General features: G+C 38.1%; 1 protein-coding gene across 3 annotated transcripts in view; it reads right to left on the bottom strand.

The window, feature by feature from the left end:
- LOC117212627 (lachesin-like) overlaps window positions 1-26,896 on the bottom strand; it is a 53,950-nt gene extending 27,054 nt beyond the window's left edge. The window contains exon 1 of one of the 3 annotated variants that reach the window (XM_033457568.1): window positions 26,683-26,896. In XM_033457568.1, coding sequence (XP_033313459.1) covers window positions 26,683-26,740 — 58 coding nt within the window. In that variant the 5' untranslated portion in view covers window positions 26,741-26,896. Of the gene's footprint in view, window positions 1-8,610; window positions 8,616-26,682 lie in introns of those variants that run through there. The other 2 variants (XM_033457565.1, XM_033457567.1) reach the window with 2 other exon arrangements.
- Window positions 26,897-27,928: the final 1,032 nt, after the last annotated feature.

The following is a 27,928-nucleotide window of genomic DNA, read 5'->3' as shown; positions in this document are numbered from 1 at the left end:
AGACAAAATCGTAACGGATCCCCGTGAATCTCCTCTGGCCCCGAGACTTCCAGTTGGAACAATTAAAATCCGGCTCTTTTAACTTGACCTCCGTGTGTCTCCTGTCCAACGGGGTGACTCTTCAAACCCCAAACGCACCGCCGTTTACTTTTGTCGACAACGGAAACGGGCTTTGCATTTAGCTTGCCATTTGCGGAACCGAGAGTTCCTACGTTGGATCGTTTCCATGTACCGAACTTGTTCATAGACAGACAAGTCCTTTATGTCCTATCGTTTTTTTACATTTCTACGAAATTTGTAGAATTCGGCGGTTCGTACTTTTTGCCGGCGATTAACCGTTGCGGTTAAATTAAACGAGATGCGTTTCAATTCTTTGGTGAATTTTACTTTTTTATATCGCGTTATATACGCATAGAGTAGCATAGAGTAGCAGATAAAAATTTCAGGAAACCGAATAGGTGGCTGTTATCGGTAGACCGCGGGTATTTCTTCAAATTCATATTTTTACGACTACAGTTAAACAGATGGAATCCAACTAATGTAATTAGAGATTTGTTTGATATATTAAATATAGCAATATAACGAAGTGTAATTCGCCTTGGATATTTCACACGTACATACATTCTTCTACAACGTGCGTGCTGATAGATCTTTATGTACCGAAGATTGGTTTTCATTTAATCGTTTCCAAGGAATTTAGAAGAGGAGAACACACTTTGTCTATTATCGTCGATTAAGCTGTATAGCTAGACGGTTCGAGATAAAGAAACAAATGCGAATTAACGTAAAAATGAATTCACCGATTAACAATTTGAAAGCGGATTCAGCATTAAAAATGTAATAGGTCGGAAGTCAATTTTCTCTGGGATCTATCTAAAGCGAAAGCGCACACTCGCGTATCATAGACGGATATACGATATTATAAATACACATGCATCGAGCAACTAGACATCTCGCTATCTTCCATTCGCCTATGTCGATTATAGGCGCGCTGACTCTCTCCTCCGTTCTTTCTTTCCAGCTTGCTTTTCCTCCCAGAGCGTCGAATAAACGCGTCCCTGGCGAGTAATGTCTTACCGGATTCGCCTACATGCGAATCGGCCGGAAGCTAGTGCGGTTAGCAGGGAAAGGAGAGAACAGGTGGAGGGCGAAGGGTCGTTCGGGGGATGAAGTCGATTTTATTCCGCCCTACGGCCGGAACTCGATTTGCGGTTGAGTACCCGTATGGGTGATGCTGAATTGGCGGGTCAAAGCCACCCGGTTAGTCTATCGATGCCCTCCCACTTGTACGCTATCCCCGTTCACTCTGCCGTTCTACCACTCTCTTCCTCCCCGCGTTCGTTTCCCTCGCAGTGCTCACGAAACGTCCATACGCTCGTTCCAACTCGTACGCTTACCCTCTAACCTTACGGTGACGTACACGCGCTGTTTGAAACCCGCTGGCTACCTAACACCTGCTAACTCGATGCGATCGAATTAGATACGGAGACACGCGGTACTCCGTCGAAACGACGAAAGCCAACGCGCGAAGGAAGCGCGTTCGAGATTAACGTACAGCTTCGCGTTTAGTTTCCCGATGCTACCTCCGATCCCGCCATGCCAGTCGTAACGACGGTTTCGTGATATTTACTCGCAGTTTGAACGTTGCTTTTTCCAGATGGTGTGATGCTTTCGCCGTCAAAGATTAAGCGAGAATGACGTTTACAAGTGGTTGCTTTGGCACACGGAAGTCCGCTAGCTTCCACTTTTGTTCCCATCGCTAGGTTGTATTTAGATGGATTTAGTTGAATCCATGGCCGATGATCGGGCCAATTTCGTTTTACAATAATCGTAACAAAAGTATTGGTTAATATACAGTATTTTTAGTTTAATATAAGATCGACAAATTAAAATCCTGATTGTTTACCACCGTTTACACCTTGAACAACTTTAGCTATGATATTTACGATTATAATTCCCTATTTCCGCTATATGATAGGAAAATTTACTCGCGAAATGCTATTGTTTTAGAAGCGACAAAATTGGTTAGTCAGTTGGATAGAACGATAACAGGAAAATATAGCGTAGCTACAATTCCGGGCTGTAAATATGAAATATTCGCATAGGCCGGTATTGATACGGATGATCAAGCATTTGAAAGTTAAAGTGTTAATTTCGAAGGACGTTAAAGTGGCATGTAACGGCAAAATGTAACTAAAAAATTAGAATTTATACGCAACGCGACGTAAGAGGGATCGAAACGGACAAGTAACTACCGGCGCACGAACAATCTCGAATTGTTACGTGTATAATGGGAAAATATATGGCGAATATTTAAAGTTACAGAGTTATTTTACTCTTATCGTAAACGTAATTGACATTGCTCTGGGTTATTCAACGGAGCCCCGAAGAATTACTCCTATTCACCTAACGATCTAAATATAGAATGGCTATTCCGTTTAGCTACAGCGATCGTCTTTGTCATCTCAAAACGCTATAAATGCGTTTCTGGTGTGACGATATATTTCTTCATCTTCGGATTAATACGTTTGACCATCTGCGGTAACGTAATATATTCGTAACAAAGAAGCTTCCAATTACGCGTTCAATTACGAAAAGTATATTCCCGTCTGACTAATATGTTGGCTTTGTGTCAATCCCTCTTAAATATTTCCGTAGCATTCACTAACGAAGATAAGCGTGTAATCGATCAATCAAGTACAAACGATTTAAATAGAAAATCGAAAATTTTATTTATCGGAGCTTTTATTTGCAGACAAAATGTAGAATGTATTTATACGAATACGTCGTTTTGCGACGTTCTACGGCAAGCTAGACGATAAATAGCTTTTATCGAAAAAGATCAACCAACTGAATCGATCTGAATCTGTTTCGTTTATTTCATTTCTCTTTCGTTTTCGATACGACGGTACAGTCGTTTCGCCGAAGACACTTTATAGCCCACTTTCGTTATGGATTAAAGTGAATTCGATGGAGAGTGAAAAGGTAGACGAGATACGACACCAAAAGTGCCATCGATATGGCATTTTTGGCTATATTTGGCTTCTCGATGGTAATAAATGGCAAAAAATACGATGTAACAGGTTATAGTATACTTAACCGATAGTTAATCATTGGTAATTTTTTATAACTGATAATTTCCATAAATATATGGTATACAAATCATTAATCGTAGCAAAAGTACGCATTTTTTTAATAACATTTTTTGTATCTAAACACGCTTATTTCGATAAGGTAACGCTGTAACATAAGTTGACATGTTTGGTTTATATAGAAAATTTTGACTTTTTTTTTTTATTAACATCAAACGAAGTAGCTACATAACGTTAAGATTGTTATTTGCTTTTTATCGACTGAGTATTAGATGCAGCGGTATGGTAATTACACTGGCCTGTCTGAAATGAAATTAAAAGAACAAAATGATTTATTTATAAAGTTTCAAAGAGGGATTGAGCGATTCGATTACGATAAACTAGTTGAGCAGGCTACTTGCGAGACTTGATTCGTAATGGCGAAGTAAGATTCGCGATAAAGATAGACTCCAGGGAAATTAGACTATCTGCTCTAAACAAAAACGCAAATCGGGATATATGTTCCCCTATATATTCGATCATTATTCGGCGATCAAAAGAAACAAATATAGCGAGACTTAACTTTGCGGAAAAATATTTGAAATTCGTTATCTTGGCGTGGTGCTAGAATACGTCAAGCGGTTTAATGAGATACGTAAAAGATACGTACAAGTATCGAGTAACGTATAGTTGTAAATGTAAAATCTTCAATTACGCGTGTGATAAATTACCGTATGTCTCAGAGTCGAATAATCCAAGTTTGTGAATGCGATGTACGAGTAAAATTAACCAAAAGACGTAACTATTGTACGCGTAACGTCTAAGAAGTTTAGAACTGCTTGTACATAATCTATATTCGACGATCTCTTTCTTAGGACTTAATGTAACCTCTCTCTCTCTCTCTCTCTCTCTCTCTTAGGACTTAATGTAACGTTTTATATGCATCATAATATCGAGACTGTTCTCGGATTTAATTAACGGCTGATGGAATTTTCTTTGAGAAGGATTTCCTCGATATATCTCGCGAAGGAACATCTTTGAAACTGTGTTGTATCCTTAAAACGAAGCTGATGACAAGGGCGAAAAGCACAGCACGATCCGCGTATAATTTATAATCGTTAACAAGGGAATTTTTCTCCGGCCATTATCCCTTTTGTCTAGGGGGCGAGCTAGGTCTGTTAGTTCGAAAGCAACTTCTTGCATCCTGCATCAATCTGAATCTGGCTCGTTTATTCTGTGCCGTGCTTCCATCGCTTCTACACTCGCCGGAATTCACCCTTTTCCAGCGTAACCGAGGCGGTAGCTTCGTGAAACGTCCTTCCTACCGATCACACTGACATTTCGTGCCAGCCCGGCTAGGATTGAAACCAGATGGTTGAAAAAGTGCCGTTCACTGAACGATCACCGCAACCCGAGCGTGGCTTAATTTCGATGCGTAAAGCGAACGATCGTTCGATACTTTCGCGTGCGCCACTGGACATGGCATGTACAAAAATAAAGGATTCGTTATTGAGTCCGAACGATATTGTAACCTGTGCAGCGGACTACCACGCGGGACAGCGTCTAATAAATTTCCCTCGAATAAAGGGTCTCAGTTAAGTTCCGTTCTATCTGCACGAGGAAGCTAGCGACAACGCAAGAAAAAAGTAATAGCTTTTTATAGAACAGCCGTTTGTTTCCATTATCAAAATTGGACGGTTGGTGTACATACGACTGATTAGCTTAATTGCACGCGATAACAGAAAATGTGACAAGTTATTACTCACCGATAAAAGTTTGGTAGCTTTTACCGGATGGTATCGTTCGCATGTGATATTCCTTTTCGTAATTACGTAATTGGTTATGTTTGGCTAAAAATATATGTACACAATCTTTTTCTACCGCATATTCAGCGTGTTTCGTTTCTCCTCGTCTCTTCTCGTTTTAAAATACCTAATATGGAAAAAAACTCCTGTCTTCCATTTGATTAAATCGTTAACCGTAAATTTTATATACGTCACTGTTGTTGCCGTTGTTGTTGTTGTTATCGTTATTCGAAGTCGCATCAACTGCAAGGTTATTAATTGCAGACACGCGAGACTTACAGTTTTGGGTGGATCCCGAATCGCTGGAAATCAGTAGAAACCGCGCTGAAATAAACACGATACAACTACGAATATCAACGGAGTCGCAGAGGTGCCGACTGAGACTAGCTTTTAGTTTCGTTCTCTTTCGCGTCTCTTATTGAGATAGATACATCTTATGTACGTTTGATTCTCTACCCAATTACAATATGTATATATAATAAAATAATAAAATAATAAAATATAAATTTAAGTAAAACACGAGTGTCTCGAGATACGAATGAGACGACATGAGACGTATAGAAGAGAGCCATTTAGTCGTAGATTATGAACACAGTAACATAAATAACCGTCATGTGGAAGGAACGCTTCGGCCGTAAATAAAGCTTCGTTACGTAAAGAGCGACGTGTTCGATTTTTATTTATGAGCAAATATAACATTTGGATAAAACATTATCACGGTTGGATCTAAATCTCGATACAAGAGAAAACGTGACTCTTAAGTTAATTTGAAAAGATATTTCTAAACATCGTCGGTAAAAATTCGTTCTGTCGAAAACTACGTGTAATCGTCTTTTTTTTTTTATAAACGTAGAACAAATTTGTAATTGCAAGCGATGGCAAAGGTGGTCGAATTTTGTATTTCTGTCATAGTAAGAAAGGTTCTTTGATAGTTTGAACGCAGTATGACGTGGATAATATTCGTCGTAATATTAAAATTAACAAATTACCATGCAGTTTTGAATTTTCAAACGAAAAATAGTTTCTTTCCGTTTGCTGTTACTTGGCAGTATACCTATGCGAGAACCACTTGCAATCACGGAAAAAGGAACTACATCCTCGGCAGAGCTAAACTCTATTGCGGCCAGAATACAGAAACGAAGCACTTTATCACATATAAAATATGCAACTTACAAGTTTGATGCTACCAGCAAGCTGGATATTCCCACAAGAAGATTATAAAAGTGACATGAGCAAGTTAGTTTCTATATTTCGTGAACAACTAGTTTGTATAGAAATTTCGCACAACGTGAAATTTCCATCTATTATGGAACCAGATAAATTGTTTTTAAAGGAACTCGACAAATTAATCAACCGTGTTATAAATCATAAATAAATGAGGTAAAAGTCAACGTGCTAAATAATCGTACGATATTTTAAATCGTTTCTCCGTTTTCCGTAATTCCGTAATTTATCATTTGTAGTGTAATCTGAATTTTCACAGCGTGTTTCGAAATCATGGAATAATTACTCTAAAATTCGTCGAAAATTTTTCGCTGAACATTGTGCTTCCACAAACAAAACCGTTGCTGCTTTTAATCAGAACTTTGTTGTCTCGACACTTGCAATTTCATATCCAGCCTGAATATTCATAAACTTAAATTCGTTACGCCGCGCAAAGAGGCGTTTTACGTGTTATTTCTTTGTCGAAACGTTAAAACGAAAATAAAAATTCAATGGCGCGTTTTCAAGAACAATACGCCAAGCCGTTTCTTTGCAACGTTATCAGTTTGCGTTGCATTAAATCTACGAATCGATACGACGGTATAATATGACGTGTAACTCAACGTTAGCTTTGATTTTAAACAGCTTAATTATACCCTCTGCGATATTATGAATAATTCTGGATGTTAAGAGTTAATGGTAATTAGCTGTTAATAATTATAAATAAAATAACAAGTTGGATGATAATGTATAATTAAATATACGATAAAGAAGAAAAACACGGCATTGACTGTCAACAAAGGATAATATAAATACACTAGCTGGCGAAAAGCGATCAATGTTTGCGACAGGAGTATAAGTATTTGGAAATATCGGAGCCACGCGTTTAATACGATAACGGAGGTTTTATACGATTGCTGGAGAGCAGCGAAGAATCGTAATATTCTAATATAAACTGTGATTTAAAACTAGGCATTACGAATTAAAAGCCATCCTCTTTCGTACGAAATACTCCGATAATCGCTTTTAATTCGTTCAAACGGAAAGAATGGAGAATTTACTTTGGAAGGAGTATCAAGCGATCCGTGTGATTAATTTTCAGTATAACGCTTAGTTAGCAACAATGAAAACGTTCGATTACGTTCGCTCAAAACGGATTCTTCTTTTAGCCTGATCTCGAGCACTCGCGCTACTTCTTTCGCGTATCTTTAAGCAGGGAGGAATACCCGCAGGAAGAGGAAGAAAATACCGATTAGAGTGGCAGAAAATTAACATCTTCCGGTAATTTTTCACGCGTGTAGCTGTATTTATCGAATAGCTCGATTCGATTTTGCGACATATTAAAACTCTGCCTCTAAAGTAGGTTATTTATCTTGATAGAGCGATGTAAGCCAAACGATCTCTAATGTTGCAACTATTATACATACAGCAGATCCGAATATCCATCGTATAATGTAAGTTCGCATAGTGGTGGTTCACCGATTTCCCCTGTCACTACGATTATACGATTATACGTTTATACGTGTATAACAAGTAATAATACGTTCAGGCAAACGAATTCAATTGGCAGAACTTTAATCGGCCGCTAATTCAAATTTCGTTGCAATAAACGGCGCTTTGCTGTAACTGACTTAGCTAAAAGATACCACCAATTTTTACGTCAGTGTGCGATTACAACGACCGATATGTCGCAACCTTTATATTATTCGATATATTAGCATTAGCGTCGTACAACCTATACCAACGATCGTCCGATCAATCTCACTGTCATACCGAACGTATTAACGAATCTTTTTATATGTTCGATAACAACGTTCGAGCGATAACAACGAATTGCTCGATTTTCGATCGCGCATCTATCAAACAAAAAGATAACGTTTAGAAAAATGTGATGAAAGCCACGCCTCGTTCATAGGGTCATTATAAAATCGGCCACTGATCGTTTCAGTGGTGACAAGTTTGGAAATTTTGTCCATCTTCGAAATCGATCTCTTGCACGGTCGATTCGTAGGAGCAAATAAACGCACAAAGGATTATCAGCGCAACGGTGTATCGATGTTAAACGTTACATCGCAGAGAGAAATATTGGGACTGGGGACAGTGATTTTGTCTGGATACGCGTGCGTGTCGGGCCGCGCGTATATCCAATCAGCGCGGACTCGCTCGTTGAAAAATATTGAAACCTATGGCCGCAGAGAGAAAGCCCCTTTCTCACGTGTCGTAGAACAAATTGGATTTATAAATAAATCGTAGCCCATTTATTTTCGCCGCACAAAAGCTTCGATGCTTGCGTACCGGTATGCCAAATAAACGATTAAAACGTACGTATGACCGCTTGAACGTACCGTTTGCGGATTACCCCGACACGTGTAAGCTAGTGTCTCTCTGTGGCTAGGCTATATTCGGAAAAGCAGACACCGCAGTTCATCGCGATTAACGCGCGTATCATGCTGGCACGCACGCACATAATGACTCATACACGCCGCTCGTCATACACTTGTTCTAACGCTGATAAAAAACGCTTTATTCACCGACAACTCGCTTTGACCCCCTTTGTTCTTCTACTTTTTTCGTCACAACTCTCTTTCATTTACGAACGTCACGAACAATACAGTCGCTTTGTGCTTCGCAACGAAGTATCCCTGAATTTCAATCGCTTTCGTTCGCCGGACGAGCTTCGATATTACGATTTCCCGATTAATTCGTCACAGGGGTTTCAAGTATTTCGAATGTCCGGTTACATACATTCGATAAATATAAGACATATGTATATGTATATAAAGAGTTAAAAACACGTGGAAGCGAAGATATTATATACGGGAAAATGAATTTTTATCCTTACAGGCTACACTTCTTCGATTCTTTATTAACGATTGAGAATAGGCTGACGATGCTGATATACTTAATTAATAAATGACTAGCAAAATAAATCGACCGATAAAACGGCTTGATTCCCACGTTTGACAAACGCGATCGAATAATTATTGTACAAATGTTATCTCTGTACCAGCAGATTATTCTTAACGACGTACCATTGTCATCAATGATTAACAAAGGATCAGATATTAAAAATGTTGATGTGAAATGTGAATGTAAATGACGATACCAGGTAGTACGTTTTGTGATTTGTATCAAAAAGTGTGATCTAGAAATTCTCTGCAATGGCGAAAGGCTAATCTGATTTGTCGCGCGATCATGCAGGCACGAGCGTCATAGGCAGATGAATGGTGTTTTCGCGATATACGGATATAGAATGAGAGTTATTTCAACGTAAACGAAGCATTGTGTTTATAGATAATATTACAAATTTCCAATCATCGATACGAATGCAATTTCCAATCGTATTATCGAATTACCAAGTAGTTGCCACTTCATAATTCGATTCTACAACGGTTACTCGTACAATCGATCGTCGTGCCTTTTCGAAATTAATTTTTGAATTTGAATCGCTATGAATACTTGTCGTTTAAACTCGTTTGCTTTAATTAAGCAACGTCGATCCTAATTAATTATCTATTTAATTAACGAAGGCCATACATGTCCAACCAAGGATTTTATTAATGATAGTCGAAGACACCTTATATCGCCGATTGATTACTCGTTTGTGTACGTGTATAGACGATGTCTATTTTGACGTTTAATTTGCTGGTTAAGGAGAAACCTTACGTGACAACGGACTGTCGGTTAATTAGCACGTTCGAGCTTGCCGTGACTTCGTGAATAATTCAAAGTGTCTTGCGTTGCATTCGCGGCCTATCGAGTGTGCCGATAGGTTACTCGCGACGTCTACATCTTGCGCGTTCGAATAAGCTCGTTTGAGCGACTATTACCTGCTAGAATAGATCAGTTTATAGAGTCGTCAAAAGGTTCGATCGATTTCGACGTGTACACCTGCAGTACGTGCTCCCTAATCATCGTTGTTGTATTTGGCGAATACGGAATACTGTGTCAGTGTTACACAGAGTACGGGATACCGCGTCATCCAGTGCTTAATTAGATGCCACGACGAAGCCGTGAATTGCTCGCAACCGGCAGTTCAATAACGAGATACAAGGCGAAAGTAAGACGAAACAAAGCGGAGAAAAGGAAAAGAAGGCCCAGATAATGGATTATCGTTATGGATGGTAGGTTGCTTGCTAGACAGAAAGGGAATAAAATGGATCGGACGTGAAAGATAGATTCGACAAGTGCCATTTATATGATATTAAATCATCGCGTTTCTCTTCTAACAGTGATGAGCAAACCCGTACACGCTTTATCAAACTTTCAAGAATACTCACGTCGATCCAGGTACACGATATTGTATTACGAGCAATCGAGTGATGTTTAAAAGACAAGGTCGTGTGTTTTTGCGCTCTGTTATCTTCGAGGATGTAAAAACTGTAAAAAGATGTTTGTAGGATTTCGAAAAATAACGTACAACGTTAACTCCCATGTATCGTTCTCCGTCGGTCGTAACGCAATATCGTGTACCCGAATCGACGTGAACGCTCTTGAAAATTTGTTCATGTACGCGCTTTAAGCAGATACAGCATAGTAGATCACATTCGATTATTGTCTTTTTAGTAGAAAACTAAATCAGAGGATGAATATGCATAAAAACGTCGCAACTTGGTTTCTTTTATGAATTACAAAAGTTTGCCACTTTCTTGATCCGATAAATTAGAATAAATATTCAGTTGCAACGCTAAATGTCTGCGTGTATTTCATATATACAGGTTTTTCGAATTCTTCGAGCAGGGACTGCTGGAACAAATCAGTTACAAGCGCAATGGAAAACTTTCGATTCTTGATTTTTTGATTGAAGCGTTTCTGATTCGTTAGATGACATGATGACACGAATACAAAAAAATCCACCATGGTTTTAACCGAGTAAGCTGTACGGTCATTTTAGTTATTTTGGTTTCCCTCGTGTCTGTCAGTTCCATGGAATTTTTATGGAAATAGACAGTGACTCTGTGAAATAAATCAAATCTATCGAGCAAAATGGGTGAAACCGAAGCACTTTCAAAATTTATACGCCCTTATACTGCGATATGGTTTCACGAGTTTCCCGCCCAACAGACCAACGAGTCTACTCTTATTAGTAATCCAGTGCTGTGATCAGAAGTATCCCACATCGCCGTGTCGTGAATTTCATCGTCGCACACTTTTATATTAATGCACTTATACCCCATGATATACTGAGATTGATTTTTGAATTGGGAACATGCCATCGAAATTATGAAGACCATCGTCCGATGGCTATAGAATTGCGTCGATTAATGCGGAGATGGAAATATTAATTAAAACGCAACGTTTGAAATATCACCGAAATTACCGAGTCGGTAAATTGGATAATTTATTCTTCGAATAAAGTCTTGTCATAAATTACAAGCTTATATGTTTTGTAGAATTAATTATTTCGATATGAAATAATATTTGGATACTTAAATACGAATGTTCTCACACAATATTATGGTGTAATACGTACAATAATTAGGAAAGTTCATACTAGATTCCGACATATGAAACGTCTCATCGTGTTATATCAATTTTGTAATTAATTATTACTTATTGCGAATATGTAGCGATGACGTTTATTTATCTAGAAACTCGTTCGCGTTTCCTGTTCCGTGAGGTGCATTTTACCGCGTATTGTATATTCAAGCAGTTTCTGCACTGGCCAGACAAGTAGAACAAAGAGATCTGCCATTTTTTCGAAGAGAGAGGCAAGAGGAGAACGTAGACCGTTTTATTATGTATTTGGTGGTATGTATATTTCGTTGCTGTGGGTTGTGGCTGGATAACGAGGAAAATCTCCCCCCCCCCCGCCATCTCTCTCTCTCTCTCTCTCTCTCTCTCTCTAGTTACTCCTCGGTTCCCATTCGTTTTTTCGTTCTTTCTTTCGTTTTTTGCTCTCAGACATTGCTTGTGTTTTCTGTGACGACTTCTGGACAATTTTCTCCACCGGAAGATATTTTCCGTCACGGTCCGTTGCTATCTTGTTATCTGCTAAGGAAGCAGACGAAAAATGGAGAAACACGAAAATAAGAAGGCGGTGGGGAAGCCAAAAGGCCAAGAAGGCCAAGAAGAAGGGGGGAGGAAAAGGCCGTTAGAAAAGAATACAAAGGAAGGAAAAGCAGTCAGGAGAAGGGACGGGTGACGGTGGAGAGGTAAAAATGCGATTGGAACGGCGATGTGGCGGAGGAAACGCGAAAAGTTCGACACCCAAAACGAGCATCGAGTTCAGGGAACGATAGATCACTTCGCTGAGACACACGATCTGCAGGACAATTCAACGACCCAATCGAAATTGTTCGACTGCTGGCAATATGTAGCCAGGATGCATGGGTTCCGAGTGTGTTTACTTACTTGGTACATAAAGCACAAGCTTGACTGCCTCTCGTATAGATCACTAAATGCGTCATATCCCTGCAGGCTACGTAGGAACGTTCGAAACAACGATAAGATCTCGACAGCTTGATAAAATTGACCTAGTACGGTAACGTAGATTTATAACTTCGTTAATACCGGAACATTCTTAATGTTCCTTTTCATAGTTTTGTTTAAGAACGTTCATTTGTATTATAACGGGTAAACAGATATACGTGTGTAACTGTGCAGATTATTAGAAACGAGTGCTGGAAATTATTCCTCGAAACGATAAATGGAACGTAATGTCCGTATCTAGATAAAATCTTTAATTCGCATAATTCTGAGTTGTGTAATGGTTGGAATTCTAAAATAGGGTATCTTCTCGTATACGCGAAGAGTAAAGACGTTTACAGGAATACTTTACTTGTTTCTAGAAACTGTTATCCCGTTTCACGTATTCGTGTATATTATTTTAAATATTATTTTCAAGGTATACCATAAACAATATCGCGTAAAAAGATCGATAAATTATGCTGGCATGCGTATCTTTTTGCTTAATCTTATCGTAGTAGGTACGTTTAAACGCGGATTTTGATTCGACTATGAAATTTGAAGTTTGCTGTTAAATACACGCGCAAAGATTAATAGCGTGTTTTCCGAATTACAATGTAACTAATAAAACGAGATAAGATAACGCGTTAGATAGATGCTAAATTTTCCAAACTTTGTATTTCGCAGTATGCGTTATACGGTATAAAAGCGATACAAATGCATAACTATTATTTTAATTAGATTCGTTGGAATATATAGGATCCTTCGTCCGGCGAATAGTCAGATTACATTGTTGCGTAAAATGCTTAACTTGGAAGCGGCGCTCGCGAGTACATTTTGTTCTATATAAAGAAGCTATTAATTATACTTGACAATGAAAGTTTTGTCTATCCATACGCAACACCGTGATCGAAGAAAGTTTATCGCGATATATTAGTCTGTTTAGAAGCGACGAGGGAACATCGTGTTGGCAAATGTATTAGCAGGATATTCAAGAGAAAAGAAGCAGGTACACAAAGAGCGTAGTTTAAGCGCGTTGGATAGCACAGGCTCCATTGAGTACGCGAAGAAATCTCGAAGATAGGGTTCACGGTGGATTTACGGCGTGACGGTCGCTGGCGAAGCGTGATATTTGCACCTTTAAAACGGGTAATCCACGGGTTCTTCACGGCTGATTACTTGGCCGTACGGCGGAGAATCGGATGGTTTTCTTGGTTGCTCGAGTAGCGTTCCAGATTGTGCGCATTTCGCGATATTAGAGGAAAAGTAATGGCACTGAGTGGCAACGCGGGAGGAGCCTGCCTCCTCTGGCTAAAAGTACCACGGCAAGAGGTTGGATCAACAGCTCGAAAGATGAGAAGAAGTGGTTAACGTGCAGCTTAACCCTCCCCGAGCCACGTAATGAATAACAACGGCATGAAGTGTTTGCCACGGGCAACAAGGAAGAACTTTCCAGCAAACTCTCTCTCTCTCTCTCTCTCTCTCTTTCTCCTCTGTTTACAAGGTTTAATTAGGGTGTTTCAATTGGGACAAGCGCGATGCCCACTACAACGCAATGTGTAGAATAATTCGTTTAATAATGCGCTTTGCGCTTTGACCCTCGGCTTCTCATAGTACGAAAACGCTCTCCTACGGTATTGTCTAGCTAATAGAACTCAGGAAACTAAGGAACTATAATTATTGCACATTGATCGTCGAATATTTTGGGATATCGATGGGAAAGTTTTTTGCTTTGGCACGTAGAATAACGATTATTTTTGTATTGTACGAACTACATGAATAGCTTGTTTAAAGCAGTAAGGTACGTTCGCCACCCGAATAGGCTTTTGGTCTCTTTACGATGATTGTGAGCAAGCAACGCAAAAATAAACTTCAAAAGATTCTTTGTTTACCATATATATGCAATAAATATATTTGAACGTGGTAGGTACACGGCTAAGGACACGAAGCAACTTTTATCGCTGGATTTTTCACACATGTTCATTAACAAAACTGCGTATCACAAAGGTAGCAATTATGACGTAAATTTATCAAGTAACAAAAATACATTTAGCTTGATAATTGGAAAGGAAATTCAGCTTCATACAACGCGAATTTTTGTAACGTTCTTCGTCGAGCGCGTATTGAACGTTCGTAGATCTTGGCGCATACGTGTATGTAGATGTTTGCAGGTTTGGAATATAGTTAACGATAATTGTATTGTTATATTCGATCGATGTTTTACTCGTGGTTCTTCGGGTAGGCAATGAAACTCTGGTACAGGCAGTTCGAATTTTGAAAATCGTGTAACTTTACGCGCGACATAATTCACCTGCACAACGGTTTCGACGGTTACAACGATGATCGTTCAATTTTGCTTCTCAATATTATCCTATAGAATTAACAAGCGTAGCTATGATATGATACGAAGGTATGAAATTTACGATGTTATACATATTTGACAGTTTCTATGAATCTTTTTTTGCTATATCATGCAAACGTTATAACGTATCTTATCGAACAAACGCATAGCTGATACTGGTCATTATGAAATTAATATCGAAGAATCACCCTACAAAATACGTTCTCCTATGTATCCGATAAAAAGTAAAAATATAGAAAAACCAATAATCTCAGTCTGAAAAGAGAGCAAATGCCATAAACGTTATTCTATGTTCCGTGTGTAAAAGAACGTTGTTATAAATTATGCAGAAGTATGGATATTTAATATTTTTGCTATAGAGAAATTCACTGGTTTGCCTTTGGTGATCGAGCCGATACTTCAAAGAACGGATACTTTGTGCAATTTTAATGGTTCATTTCACTGTATCGTATGTGAGAGGCATATGTAATATTTACATGGCACGATATGGTGTACTTGCAATAAAATCAGTTCGACAGTCTCGCTTTTGCACACTTTATATTCGTGGATAAAGATACTGACGAAACTAGAATGGACTTGCAAAGCGTACAGCGGAAAGTTGCCAACTTCTTTACCAAATAGGTTACAGGGGGTAAGAAATTCCGCTAACTTAAGATCATTTGAACTCTCGTGTGTAAAATTCCACGAGACGTTTCACGTGAAAGAAATTTTAATGCGCAATTTGTTTCGAGAGAAAGTCAAGCGTCTCGGTGAAAATACATATGCATATGGAAACTAGGACGGTCCTTTAATCGTATACAAAATAAGTTTACCCTGTTCACCTTGCTTTATACGAAATTTCTTCGCCAACAATTTCGCGCAAAATATTTTCAAACGATCTTGCGACCAATTACAGCTTTCAAGAAATTCTTAATACGCGACATATGACGCGACTTTCTAGCGAAACGTTTCCCGTATATCTTATCAAACTATTTTTATCAATTTTACGTTGTCAGATCGCGCTATGAATTGTGCCAGAGCACTAGAAAATAAAATTATAATATCGCGAAATACGTATTTGTTATATCTGTGCTAACTGTTAAAGTAATTATTAATACGCGTTATAGTAATTATTTATACGATATTGCAATTCCACGCATCAAGTTATATATAAAAAACTACTTTTCGTGGACTGTACGATTATGAAAGATGTTTAGGTACAACGGAGGATCGTGCGTCGTTGTCAATTAAATTGAACGAATACTACGAAATACGAAGTGTCTCGAATCTGAACCCTTATTCCCCTTCGCACGAGAGTAAAATGCACGAAAATTCTTTTCTCCGCAGAAAGATCAAAGGCAGATCGAAACGCCGAATCGTTTGTATGTTCTAGAAAATTAGTTGTTCTCTTGGCAAGATTTTTTTATCTCTTTGCTCAAAGACATCTAAAGTATACAAATTAAAGTTACAACATTTAATAACTGAAACAAATCTGAAATATTTAGATCCCATTTCTTCGACTATAGTCGTGCAAATATGAAATTGTATAAACATCCTTAGTCAAGAGATAACGATAATAGTTAACGATTGTGCAAAGTTGCGTGGCAAGTGGCAGAAGCGTAATTAACTATGTTACCGATGCGTCCGCCTGAAAGTGTTAATTTTCCAACAAATATTTTAATGAGTAAAGTTGGCGACTCGATGGTTTAGCGTATTATTTTAAAGGAATCCGCACGCGAATTGGAAACAAGTGCTTGAACACGAATCTACAAATTTTACTGATAAACCGGTGAGAGTCACAAGGTGAGTGGAGGTGAGCGGAGAACAAGGCACCCGGTTCGAAACTCAAAGCCAAGTTTCTTTAACGATGAAACCAATGAAAGCACTACCTGCTAGCATTATAATCTGTTCGTGAGCGCAGTCGAGCAGCAATACATCGTTGAATCTTTGCGCGTCTACACGCGCGTCTATACACGCACAGTACAGCGAATTATCTAGATGGCGAAAAGCGCTGGAAGAAGTAGTTTGTTTCTCCATTGGCATAATACGTTATGGCAAATAACACGTTATTATCAGAACCTACGATCGAATCGTTCCGTCATAAACGAAGATTCCAAGAGAAAAACACGAACGAGAAAATACTTTTCTCCATTTTCTTCATTTCAATGTCACCTTACGATTAAACAAGACAATTTCAACATGGCATATAGATTGGAAGAGAAAACAACCTATTAGGTTCAAAGATGTTTAAAACCAATTGATAAATTGACGAAGCATTAAAGCGATATGGAAGCCAAATGTATAATAATCGAGCGATATTTTAATATCTTGGATATTCTAATATTACGATGTAACATATTTTAAAAGTCTCGGAGGGAATAAAAGAAGCACGTGTTTATCTCGAAAATCATATATAAAGACAATTTTGTAATATCAATGTTAAAGCTACTTCGCTGTAATAAATAGAAAATGCGACTTGCCATGTTTTTCCTCCGTAGAGCATAATCGTATATGGTAATATCGTAAATGAAAGCAAAAATAAAAATATGAGCCGCCCGAAGGGCAAAATGATTATCTCCGTTTGACGAACTTTTTTTAAATCTTGGCATCGATAAAGTCCAGCGGTAATTTTAGCATCGGTAAAATCCATCAACGTACAAACGTGTCATAAAATTTTAGCGTTCTTATAATAGTTTATCGACTCTCTACAACTTTGATTTCTATAACTTCTCGTTCAAATGATACGAGTTTAACTTTCATTGTCTACCATGTTATGTGTTGAAAGAGAATCAGTGGCAGACTATACCCTGCACATTTACCCTGACATTCGTCAGTCTGTGTTTTCGTTACTTAGTTATTTATCGTTAATTTTACGCGATTCTACTCGATTTTACGGTTACGTGTTTTTCCTTTTGTATCGTTAAAAGTATATCTTACCAAGCAATTTTCATATAAAACACAAGCAATAATTAAGTATTTGAACGATCGAAAATTGAAGTAAATCTTATTCGACTATCAGAAAAGTACAAATAGACGCGATAATTTCCCTCGAAAACACCTATAATATATATAAAATATAAAACTTTATGAGTATCGATAATTGCGTGAAATTGATTACAACGTGTTCGCATCTAGTATAATATTTACATAACGACTTGATCGATTTACGGGTTACTATACTTATACCGTGAAAGTTGCGGTTGGAAAATTACCGCTTGGAAAGCAACCAACTCGCATATACCATACGCGATATACGTGTGTAGGTGTTAACAACGCATTAAATGAGTTAGGAACATTTATCGGTACCTGTCAAATTATATCGCGACTAGTTACAATAATTATTGATTGCGCGAACATTATCCGAATAAAAGAATTTCAAGTATAATTTAAATGTCTTCGAGTCAGATTTGTTTAAGTTAGACATTTCAGACTTTTACACGAAGTGTCCCTAGCTTTAATTAAAAATATCTCACGAATTGTCCATTTTTTATAACATTTTACCTCAACATCTTTCGACGTGGAACGTTCCGAAGAATCCACATATGTAAAAAAATATATATCCTTTCGTTAAAAAGAACAAAGTTCGTCTTCGTATGTCGTCTATTCCTCTGATAAAAAAGCTAATCACGTCAAATTATGTTCTCCCTCGGAACGATCCAAATTTTATTCGAAATATATCTCGTTAAATCATTGTTTGCGCGATAACCAAAGTGGCTGCAATTACGTGACCCACCCTGTATACGATGTATACGATGGGTTCGTTCGTAGTTGCATCTGATTATTGTCAACAGCACAATAGCAATGTCGTCTTTGGTCTCGTTTTGATCAGGAAAATCGCATCGATGCGTTATTGGAATCTTTGTTCACGCAAGATTTCAAATAAAGAAGTTTCGTCGTTGCATTAATGTCGTTGTCTCGCCGATACGAAAGCGAGAGCGAAAGCGAAAGCGGAAGCGGACCCCATTGTGGGGTTACTGGGTAACTGGAAATACTTTTGAAAGAAATTTCTTTGACGAGTATGCGATGATTATTACTACGATCATCGAACGATATTATACATACTTGTACGAAAGAATATGAAAACTTAGATTTCGAAAATTCAGAACGATGATTAAATTCTCGATAATTTACGGTTCGGTGCGCGTTTACGTGCACGCTACTGTTCTTTCTGACCTACTAAACAAGAAACTTGATAATTTATTAGAACGTTTCGATTATTAGCACTGTTATTTGAAAAATGAAAACGAATAGAGCGAAGACGGTTGAATAAAACATTAGAAAAATAATTTCACGAAATTGTAGTTTGTCACGATGAGGTAAAATTAAATAAACTGCAATAGCGGAGATGTTAGAGAGCCGCGTTGACTCGGTCGACTGGGGTTCGGATTCGTGGCCAAAGGGCTCACGGCACGGTTCAAGTTCCGGTTGATCATCGGCCGGCATTTCTGCAACTCGATTTATTCGCAATTACGTTGTGCTTATTTCAGCGTGGTTCTGGTGGTTCGGAACCCATCTAAAGCTGTAGCTCCCACATGTTTAACCATTTACAAGCTCGTCTTTACTCGCTCCGCGTGTGAACGTTTACATTCATACTGGCATACTTAAAGAGACTAAAACCTCCGGCAAAAATGAAAGTATGGACGTACAAGTTGCAAAAAGTAGTCATAAATAATCCTGACAGTCGATGCGACTTTAGATAATATAAAAGAAACTAAGATATTCGCGATACCGACGATGACGTCTTTGTCAATTTATATTCTATACGGTTAATGAATTGAATATCAATAAATTCCACCAGTGACGAATCGGTGGTACTTTACGATCGCTCGATCAACCAGAAGAGAAAGTAAAATTTTGTTCCGTGTTCTATGACACGTAGTTGACTCGAACCAAACGTTGTTGGAACAAACAAGTAATAATTATTTATCGCCATTCGAATTACAATTATATTATTTGATTTTGATGCTACGCACAATTACCCATCAACGATGAGAAGGCGATGTTTAATTCTCCCTGTTCCTTACAAACCAAATTAAATCTACGCGAACCGTGCAAGATCGAGCTGCGAAACTAACATCGAATCAGGAAACAGCCAAAGGGAGTCTCGTCAAAAAGTTCGATCTCGCATTCGACGATTACGCCAGTTTATTTCTTATCATACAAATCGTACAGTTTCGCGAAAAGCAGTTTAAGCGATGTACACGACATGACGTGGACGATTTCACGAGGAAGATAAAGTTCTATAAGTAGTTGGTCCGTCGTAGCCAGCACGCAGACGATTTCGTAGCTCGAATATGGCTCGCATTTCCGAAGGGGGAACCGACTAAAAGGAGGAGAGAAAGAAAGAGAGAGAGAGAGAGAGTGAGAGAGAGAGAGAGAGAGAGAGAGAAAGAGCAGAAGACTCGTAGAATTATATTGCCGTAGATAGGATGCAAGAGACCGCCGCATCTCGAGAATACCAATTTGATTTCGCTAGAAACGCCGGAAACGCAGCCGGAAGCTCGTAAAGTATACAAGCAACGTGGTCAACGAACCTTACGTCTTGCCGCTGCAGACTACCGGAAGTACTGTCCGTTACGAAAGGGTCGAGCCGGAGGCGAAGGTACTTAAGGAACGAACGATGACGCATCCCGAGTCCTTTTTCAGCCACTGATGTGGTCGTAAGAAGGATCATGCACGTTGCTCGACTTTTTGTCCCGACTCGAGCATTTTACTAGAATTCGCTAATGAATGCTGACCTTATTACCAACTTATACAAGGTTCCCTTTGTCTACCAAGTAATAGTTTGGTCGATTTTGGAATTCAGCAACTTTTGTGCTCGTTGGTTCGATTAGTTGTAATTTGAGAGTAATTAATACAGAGTTAGTTTAGTTCCGAACTTACAAGTTTGATTATTATTGGCAAATGTTACAACATCGAATTGCTTGCGCGAGAGCCTTTCAGAAGTCAGACTATAAATTAACTTTACTTTTTGTTAATTTCGTTGCACGAAAAAAAGCCAATCGACGCTTATGATAGTACGAGGTGTCGAGAAACAAACGACTCGATTCCGCAAGTCCATTTATTGCACAGAAATGACACAAACAATAGCAAATTTTAAGATATACGTTTGAACGAATAGAATCGTTCAAAATGGTCCCTGAACGGCTCATATTATAGCGATATAATGGATTTTGTAATACATAGGCTTTCGAGAATAGAAACTTTGTTTCAGAATAAATATATCTTCGTAATTGCGTAACGCTTGCTTTAGTGAATTTTTCATCGGCATATGTTTGAAACGAAATTGATATAAGAACGAATAGCTCGTCGAGTTCTTTACGTTAAACGGAAAATAAGCGTGCATGTATATTTCTGTTCGGCAACCAACCTCGGTCCCTGTTCCTCGAGAAACACGTACAACCGCAATTTCTCTCGAGCTTCGTTAACAAACGTTGAGTCGTAGTATTTGTCGAGGAGCAAATCACTCGAAATTTTTCATTTCCGTAACATTCGTATTTTTGGCTCGTAAGATGCGTGGCAAATAAATATCCTGAATTGAGTTTACCTAATCGAATCGCATCCGCCCTGGTTATGCGATCGTTCGTAAGTCTAAAAACAAATATCAAGTAATTTGGTTAAATTTCTCTCGCGTCTCGTCGTTCGTTTGAAGATAAAAATAAGAACGTTGTCGGCAAATGTTTGACCAAAAATCGTGTTACGCGTATACGGGTCGTTAACTTTATTCGCTTTAAATATCTTGCTCTCTAGCCATAACAAAATCATTAGCGTTGCATCGTAGCCCCCTTTATGGGATAGAATTCCGCAAAATGAAAACAACCATTTAGTCAAACAATGTTCAAACGTTGATACGTCCAAGATCCTCGTTACCTATCGAGTCGTCTATTAATCCGACGGTGTTATACCCTGAGCTTCGTAAACGATAAACGTCAAATGTTCTCTCTATGTTCAGCTATAACGTTATGACATCATTCGTTACATACGGTGTACCTTAAGAACGGAAATTTCTATCTGTATAAATAACGCCGAAACGGCGCGAGCGGAGAATTTAGACGAATGATCCGAAGGAGCCATGCAAACCGGAACTTTTCGTCGCCTCCATTTTCCACCGAGAGTTCGATTTAAATGCTTCCTGAGTATACTTAAAACCACATTCGTAACGTTTCGCTGAAACTCGTTACACGGGATAGACAGAAGTGAGTCATTTACATTAGTGAAACAGAAAATCGGTTTCCACTTTAACGGGATTGATTTGCAGTTTGATGTTGGTCGAGCATTTTTAAATCGTTTCGTTTAACGCTACGAATTTAGATGTTTGCACGTTTTAAATACAAGAATTTGGTATATTCAATTTTTCCAGTCGGATTACATCTTAATTTATGTGCTTCGATGATCGATCTCCGTGCTTTTCTATTTATATGAACGTCTGTTTTCACATTCGGTTAGTAGTTACTTGGAAAGATTGAAATTCGAGAAACTATAGCGTTCTCTTTATAATAAATATACGTATACAATTGCAATTGTCATTCGCAAAGTACTTTATATTTTCATTGAACAACGAAGTATCTATGCTCTACTACCTCCGTTCTTTTTTTTTCTTTTCTTTGGTATTTCGAACATCGCATAATGTACGCCAGGTATGTAAATATGAAACCGGAATTTGTGTATAAAAAAATACACGTTTATTGTATGAAAAATGATTAAAAATATTTTACTCGAAGTATTGCCCATCGCTAGCTATACATTTTTCCCACCTGTCTGGCAATTGGTGGATGCCACGCCAAAAAAACTGTCGCTCTTTTGAGACAAACCAGTCATCGAGCCATTTTCGTATATTTTCGTAAGAAGCGAAGTGCTGGTCAGAAAGTGCGTGTCCCATCGATGCAAATAAATAGTAATCGGACGGAGCCAAGTCTGGTGAGTAAGCCGCGTGCGAAAGTATTTCCCAACTGAACGCTTCGATCGTTTCCTTGACCGGTTTTGCTGTATGCGATGGTGCATTATCACGAAGCAAAATTACTTTGTGTCGCCTTTTTTGATATTCTGGTCGTTTTTCACGCAAAGCTTGATTCAAATCGATCATTTGTCGTCGGTAGCGCTCGGTATTAACGGTTTCGCCAGGTTTTAACAGCTCATAATAGATCACACCCTTTTGATCCCACCAAACACAGAGCATTGTCTTACGTCCATAGCGATTTGGTCTTGTAGTCGATGTCGGTGGTTCGCCTGGAGCTACCCATGATCTTTTACGCTTAGGATTCTCAAAATATATCCTTCGATATGTTTGTTTTGTGTTTTAGAAACGCAGTCGCGCACGTGCGTCATGGCACCATTTAGCGTTGCGTGAAATGGTCGACTAAAATTGTGTCTTACGTTTCTTTCTTACCTACGTTAACATAATAATACAAACGCGATTAAACGTAATCGATTTCTATCGAAATTATTACATTTTTATGACCAATTTCAACGGAAGAATCAACGGAAACTTAAAAATGAAAACACTCACGACTCAATTAGGAATGGGAGGAAGTTAGCCGGTCGAAGTGAACAAAGTATCGATTATGATTCGATAATTCTTTACGATCTGCCAATAGTAAGAATGGTACGTGTTTATGCCAGCAGAATTAACTGAATCGCGTTTAATTAAGGTACGTCTCCGAACAACGTCGATAACTCGATGACTCGACGGAAAATGTTTTCAAATTCCAATTATTGGATATCGTTGAAGTTCTGTTTACGAGCACACGCTTAACATTATGTACTCGAATTCGTGTATAATCTGCGACTTCATAGACATATCCAACCCCCGTGATTGTAATTTCCCGTAAATGCTCTTAAACCACTTAATTTCTGGCTTTTCACTTTTCGAATAGCAGTTGTAACATAGAAACGTTATTGTATTATTTTAGACAGTTTGTTCTCTATTGCGATAACTAGCGTCTATGTTATTTAAGCTGCTTTCGAACGAATTAAACTTTGAACGAATTCTCGAAGAGAGAAGATATAAAATTTCAGAATTTTCTGCATAACTTTTTAATTCTACGCGAATGAGAGGTCGTAATCGAAATACTCGAATCGATGGTAAAACGAAAACAATCGAAACGATCTCTCGGTAGATGGTTAAAAGTAGTCAGATAGAAATTGCGCGCCTAAATATATTTTCTCGAGAAGACCAATTAATCGAACGTAGCAAAGCTTTTACGATTAATAATGATACCGAATTGCGATAGAATATAATATAATTTAGCCACAGTGACCAATATACATAGTTACCGTGAAGATTTAGACCACTTAAAAGCACGATTAGAGAGCTGCGAACAATATGTGGAAGATTAGTGAACTAACTTTTTAACTTACGTATCGTCGCAGTACATGTAAAACGCGTTTGTTGATTTATACGCCGAACGACTTTTCAACGATAACTATTTCTTCTTCTATCGTGTCACGAACACAGAATTCGAATAAATTCGTATTCTAAATAAAAAGAAATCATCTTGTACAGATCGGTGTGATAAATCTCGCTAATTATATATTGTATTATTACGAAACATCTTCTTCAAATCGTTAAGTACCACGCTTTACAAGTACTTTAAGTACACTTGTATAATGAGCGATTAAAAGGAAAGTTTCATTTATAATTCGACAAACTTTGATCCTGATGGTTAAAAAAGGTACACATACATATATGTATAGGAACACGATGAAACTATTTATTGGATGACAGGTATCTGTGGATTTACGAAATATTGAAACGTGCAAAAATGTCCACGATACGCACAATGTACAAAAACGTAGGCAGAAAATATGCAAAATAGAGTATTACCGATATTTGGAAAACGAGTCGAAAATTTAAATCTAATTTAATTCTTAGCCGTATTCGGCGTTGCCTAATTCTTCCTTCCACAAACGCATTTATCTTACGATATTGGAGCGCGCTGTTCGTACTTTTACGATACTTTTACAGTACAGAAGAGTCATTATATTTATAATAACATGCATATCGTAACCCACATATACGACGCGAACAAAAAAGGTAAAGAGAGCGCAGCATGGAGCACGTTTACGACTGCGACTATAAAATAAGTTTTCATACTATGCAACGTTCTTCTGTATAAATTATCTATGTAAACCCTTCGCGTGGCCGGTTTTTCCATGTGAAGTTTGAAAACTTTTTAGCTAATCGAATCGGTGGTTTTGGAAAGAGCATCGTGTGCGTTTATAGGGTAAAAATGAAAGAGTCGGGGCAAGGGTGCCGATACGAGGGCCGAGGGAATTAAAAGAACGAAACGTACGGAGGAAGAAGGGAGAGCGCGCGTATTGGCGAAAGGGCGTATACGAGGTTTCATTTCCGAGAAGGGCTGTAAAGATTGCTCGCGTGCAACCTTTTATATTATAGAGAGTTACATATTTCTCGCAAACTCGCCACTATATCGCTCCATAATAATAAGGCTAATGCCTTGCAAATTAAGTAGAGAAACGAAAGGTCTTTTACGTGGCTTTACGTCCGTTTAAACCGCCGAAGCCCGATGTTTGTCGACGATGCACGATTAGTGCGATACGGCATCAAGGCGATGCTCGTTTAATTTTAGCCACACGGGATTCGTACATTACGATATACATAGGTACGTAGATATATCCTATATGTGTCGAATTTGTAAATTTTATTGGATTCGTAAACGCGCAACGTTCTTCAGCTTCTCTAGCGTTAAATTAAATTTGTTCCTTATTAGAAATTCTTGCAGCGAGTATTTACCAGAAATAGAGCTTCTAAGTTACAATCGTTAAACAGTGGTTTCGAATTTTATCGTATAATTTAAACGTTTAACGTGGAACTATTTTGTCGTGTCCAAATTAAATTTTCAATATGTTAAGAAATAGGTGAAAAAGTGGTGTTCAGCAACGGGTTAAAAGATCGTTTACTAAAAAAGATTATAATAAAACGTTCGAACGTCATTCGACTAGTCAATTACGTATGAATATGTATTAATGAAGCGTAACTGATTCATCGTACACGAGCGACAAATCACTCCTGTAAAGAGATGGGAATAGGGTTTGCTCTACAGAACGAGATTCTCACGGCTTGTCAGACTTGATTAAGATATTGCGAATTACATCCGTATATCGCTGTGTAACGTTCGCGTGACATAATCGTTGTAATAGCTGTTCCGGATACGACTGATAAGTGCGTGATACACTCTCCTTTCGATAGAAATTCATACGCGTGTAGAAGACGATCGACGAGAACGAATAGACGATCGTTCATTTTCCCGCTAAATCTCAACTTGCTGTATATCAAGTGTACCAGCTACCTTGAATCATTACGTATAATATTAGTTATTTGTTTTGTCACTCTGTGATACAATCGATTCTATACTATTCACTACGGTTTGGTTTTTCTATGAAAAAAGTCACTGTTGAGAATTTTATTCTTTCATTTTAACCTTTCACTGCTTGCAATTTCACTCTCGGATTTCACTGTTTTACTTTAAAAATATTACGCTTTTTGATATAAAAAAAATAAATAAATAAATAAATAAAAGCGATACAAGTACGAGTAAATTTTTGAAACAAAGTTCGCTGTGTGATAAATATTTCTCGGATAAAGATTTATTTGGGTATAATATTGTTTTGTATTTTTTCCGTAGTAATGATAGCGAATAAATCGATAACGGAAATGAAAGCAATTTGTCACGATGAAATTGATCTAGCGTCGTGTCGCTCGTACAAATTGTCATAATACGATATCACGGTGAGAAAAGAATTATTAGCGAAAACCAGAGAAAGGAATATACTCATCGTGTTTTAATAGAAATTGATAAAAGTGGAAAAAATTAAAGGATCGTGTGTTACTTACCGACCACTTGCAGGTAACCAGTTTGACTTTTCATTGGATCCGTATTAATCTGACACATGTACCATCCCCTGTCAGATTCTTTTACCTCTCGTATGTGGAGAAACCACGTGCGATGATCGCTGTGAGAAACGGCTATTCGATGGTTTTTCGTGATAACGTGACTAGCTATCGTTAATATCGTTTGGGTATCTACCCGCAACCATGCTACCTGTAACAAATTGAAAGTTTTCGCTACAGTATCCAACAGGATAATCGTATTTCTAATTTTCAATTTAACATCGCAAACAAGCTGTATAACAGATGTGTTTTACGCCATATTACCCAACTTTGTTCGCGATAAAAATATAGATACGCAGGTATATAGTTCTTTAACCACACAATGCTACGAAAATGTTGAAACGCTTGTGACGTAAAAAGGTATTTCGGATATTTGCGCGTCCATGCGAAATTTCAAGTAACAACGATGCACGAAAATATAACACGAAAAACAATAAATATAACTATCTAATTTTGTGAAATGCCACGCGATACGATAAATGTAACCAGGTATTTAATTCCGATCTCCAACAAAAATTGATAAATTAAACGAGACATTTCAATTAAATTTTGACATTTTTACGTAATTACTTTTCGCTAAACTGCGAATGTTTGTAATTGATGGAATATTTAATTGCACAAAAGTGTACGCGCAAAATGTACAGAATTTCGATAACAAAGTTCGAGATTCGATTATATAATAATGTTTCGAGAGCGAAATAAATCTCTATTTAGGTTCCGTTTCTCTAGGTGTATTTAGAAAAAATATAAATTTAGATAAACATCGATACGATCCATAGATAACGTCACAGTTACTTCAAATCTAATCTAATAATCGAATCTAATACGTCGAGAATCCTATGTTATATCTTTTCCGTCGCTAATATATCGATTTCATTAGCGGTAATTTGAGAAGAACGTGATTCTAGAACGTGTCCCTGGATACGTTTTCGGTCGAAGGAGCTTCCGGTAGACTCGCGGTCTAGTCAGGCGAAAAAAATTGCAGCACCAAAGAAAAGTAAATATTCTGCTTGTTGGCTGCACTTTGGCGCTGGTCGGCAAAGAAACGGCGAAAAAGAAGAGAGGGGCGGGGAATGGGAACGCTAAAAAGGCTACGCGCGAGCGCATGCAGCTGCAAAAGCGTAACCGTTGGCTCGCAGTAAATCAACCTGTTAAGAAAATGTGATCTGTTTGTAAAAAAGCGCAAGAT

Source organism: Bombus bifarius, unplaced genomic scaffold (assembly GCF_011952205.1).
Source record: "Bombus bifarius isolate JDL3187 unplaced genomic scaffold, Bbif_JDL3187 scf7180000008334, whole genome shotgun sequence".
Taxonomy (NCBI): Eukaryota; Metazoa; Arthropoda; class Insecta; order Hymenoptera; family Apidae; genus Bombus; species Bombus bifarius.
Note: the sequence above shows the minus strand (reverse complement) of the source record. Positions and strands in the feature narration are given on the sequence as shown.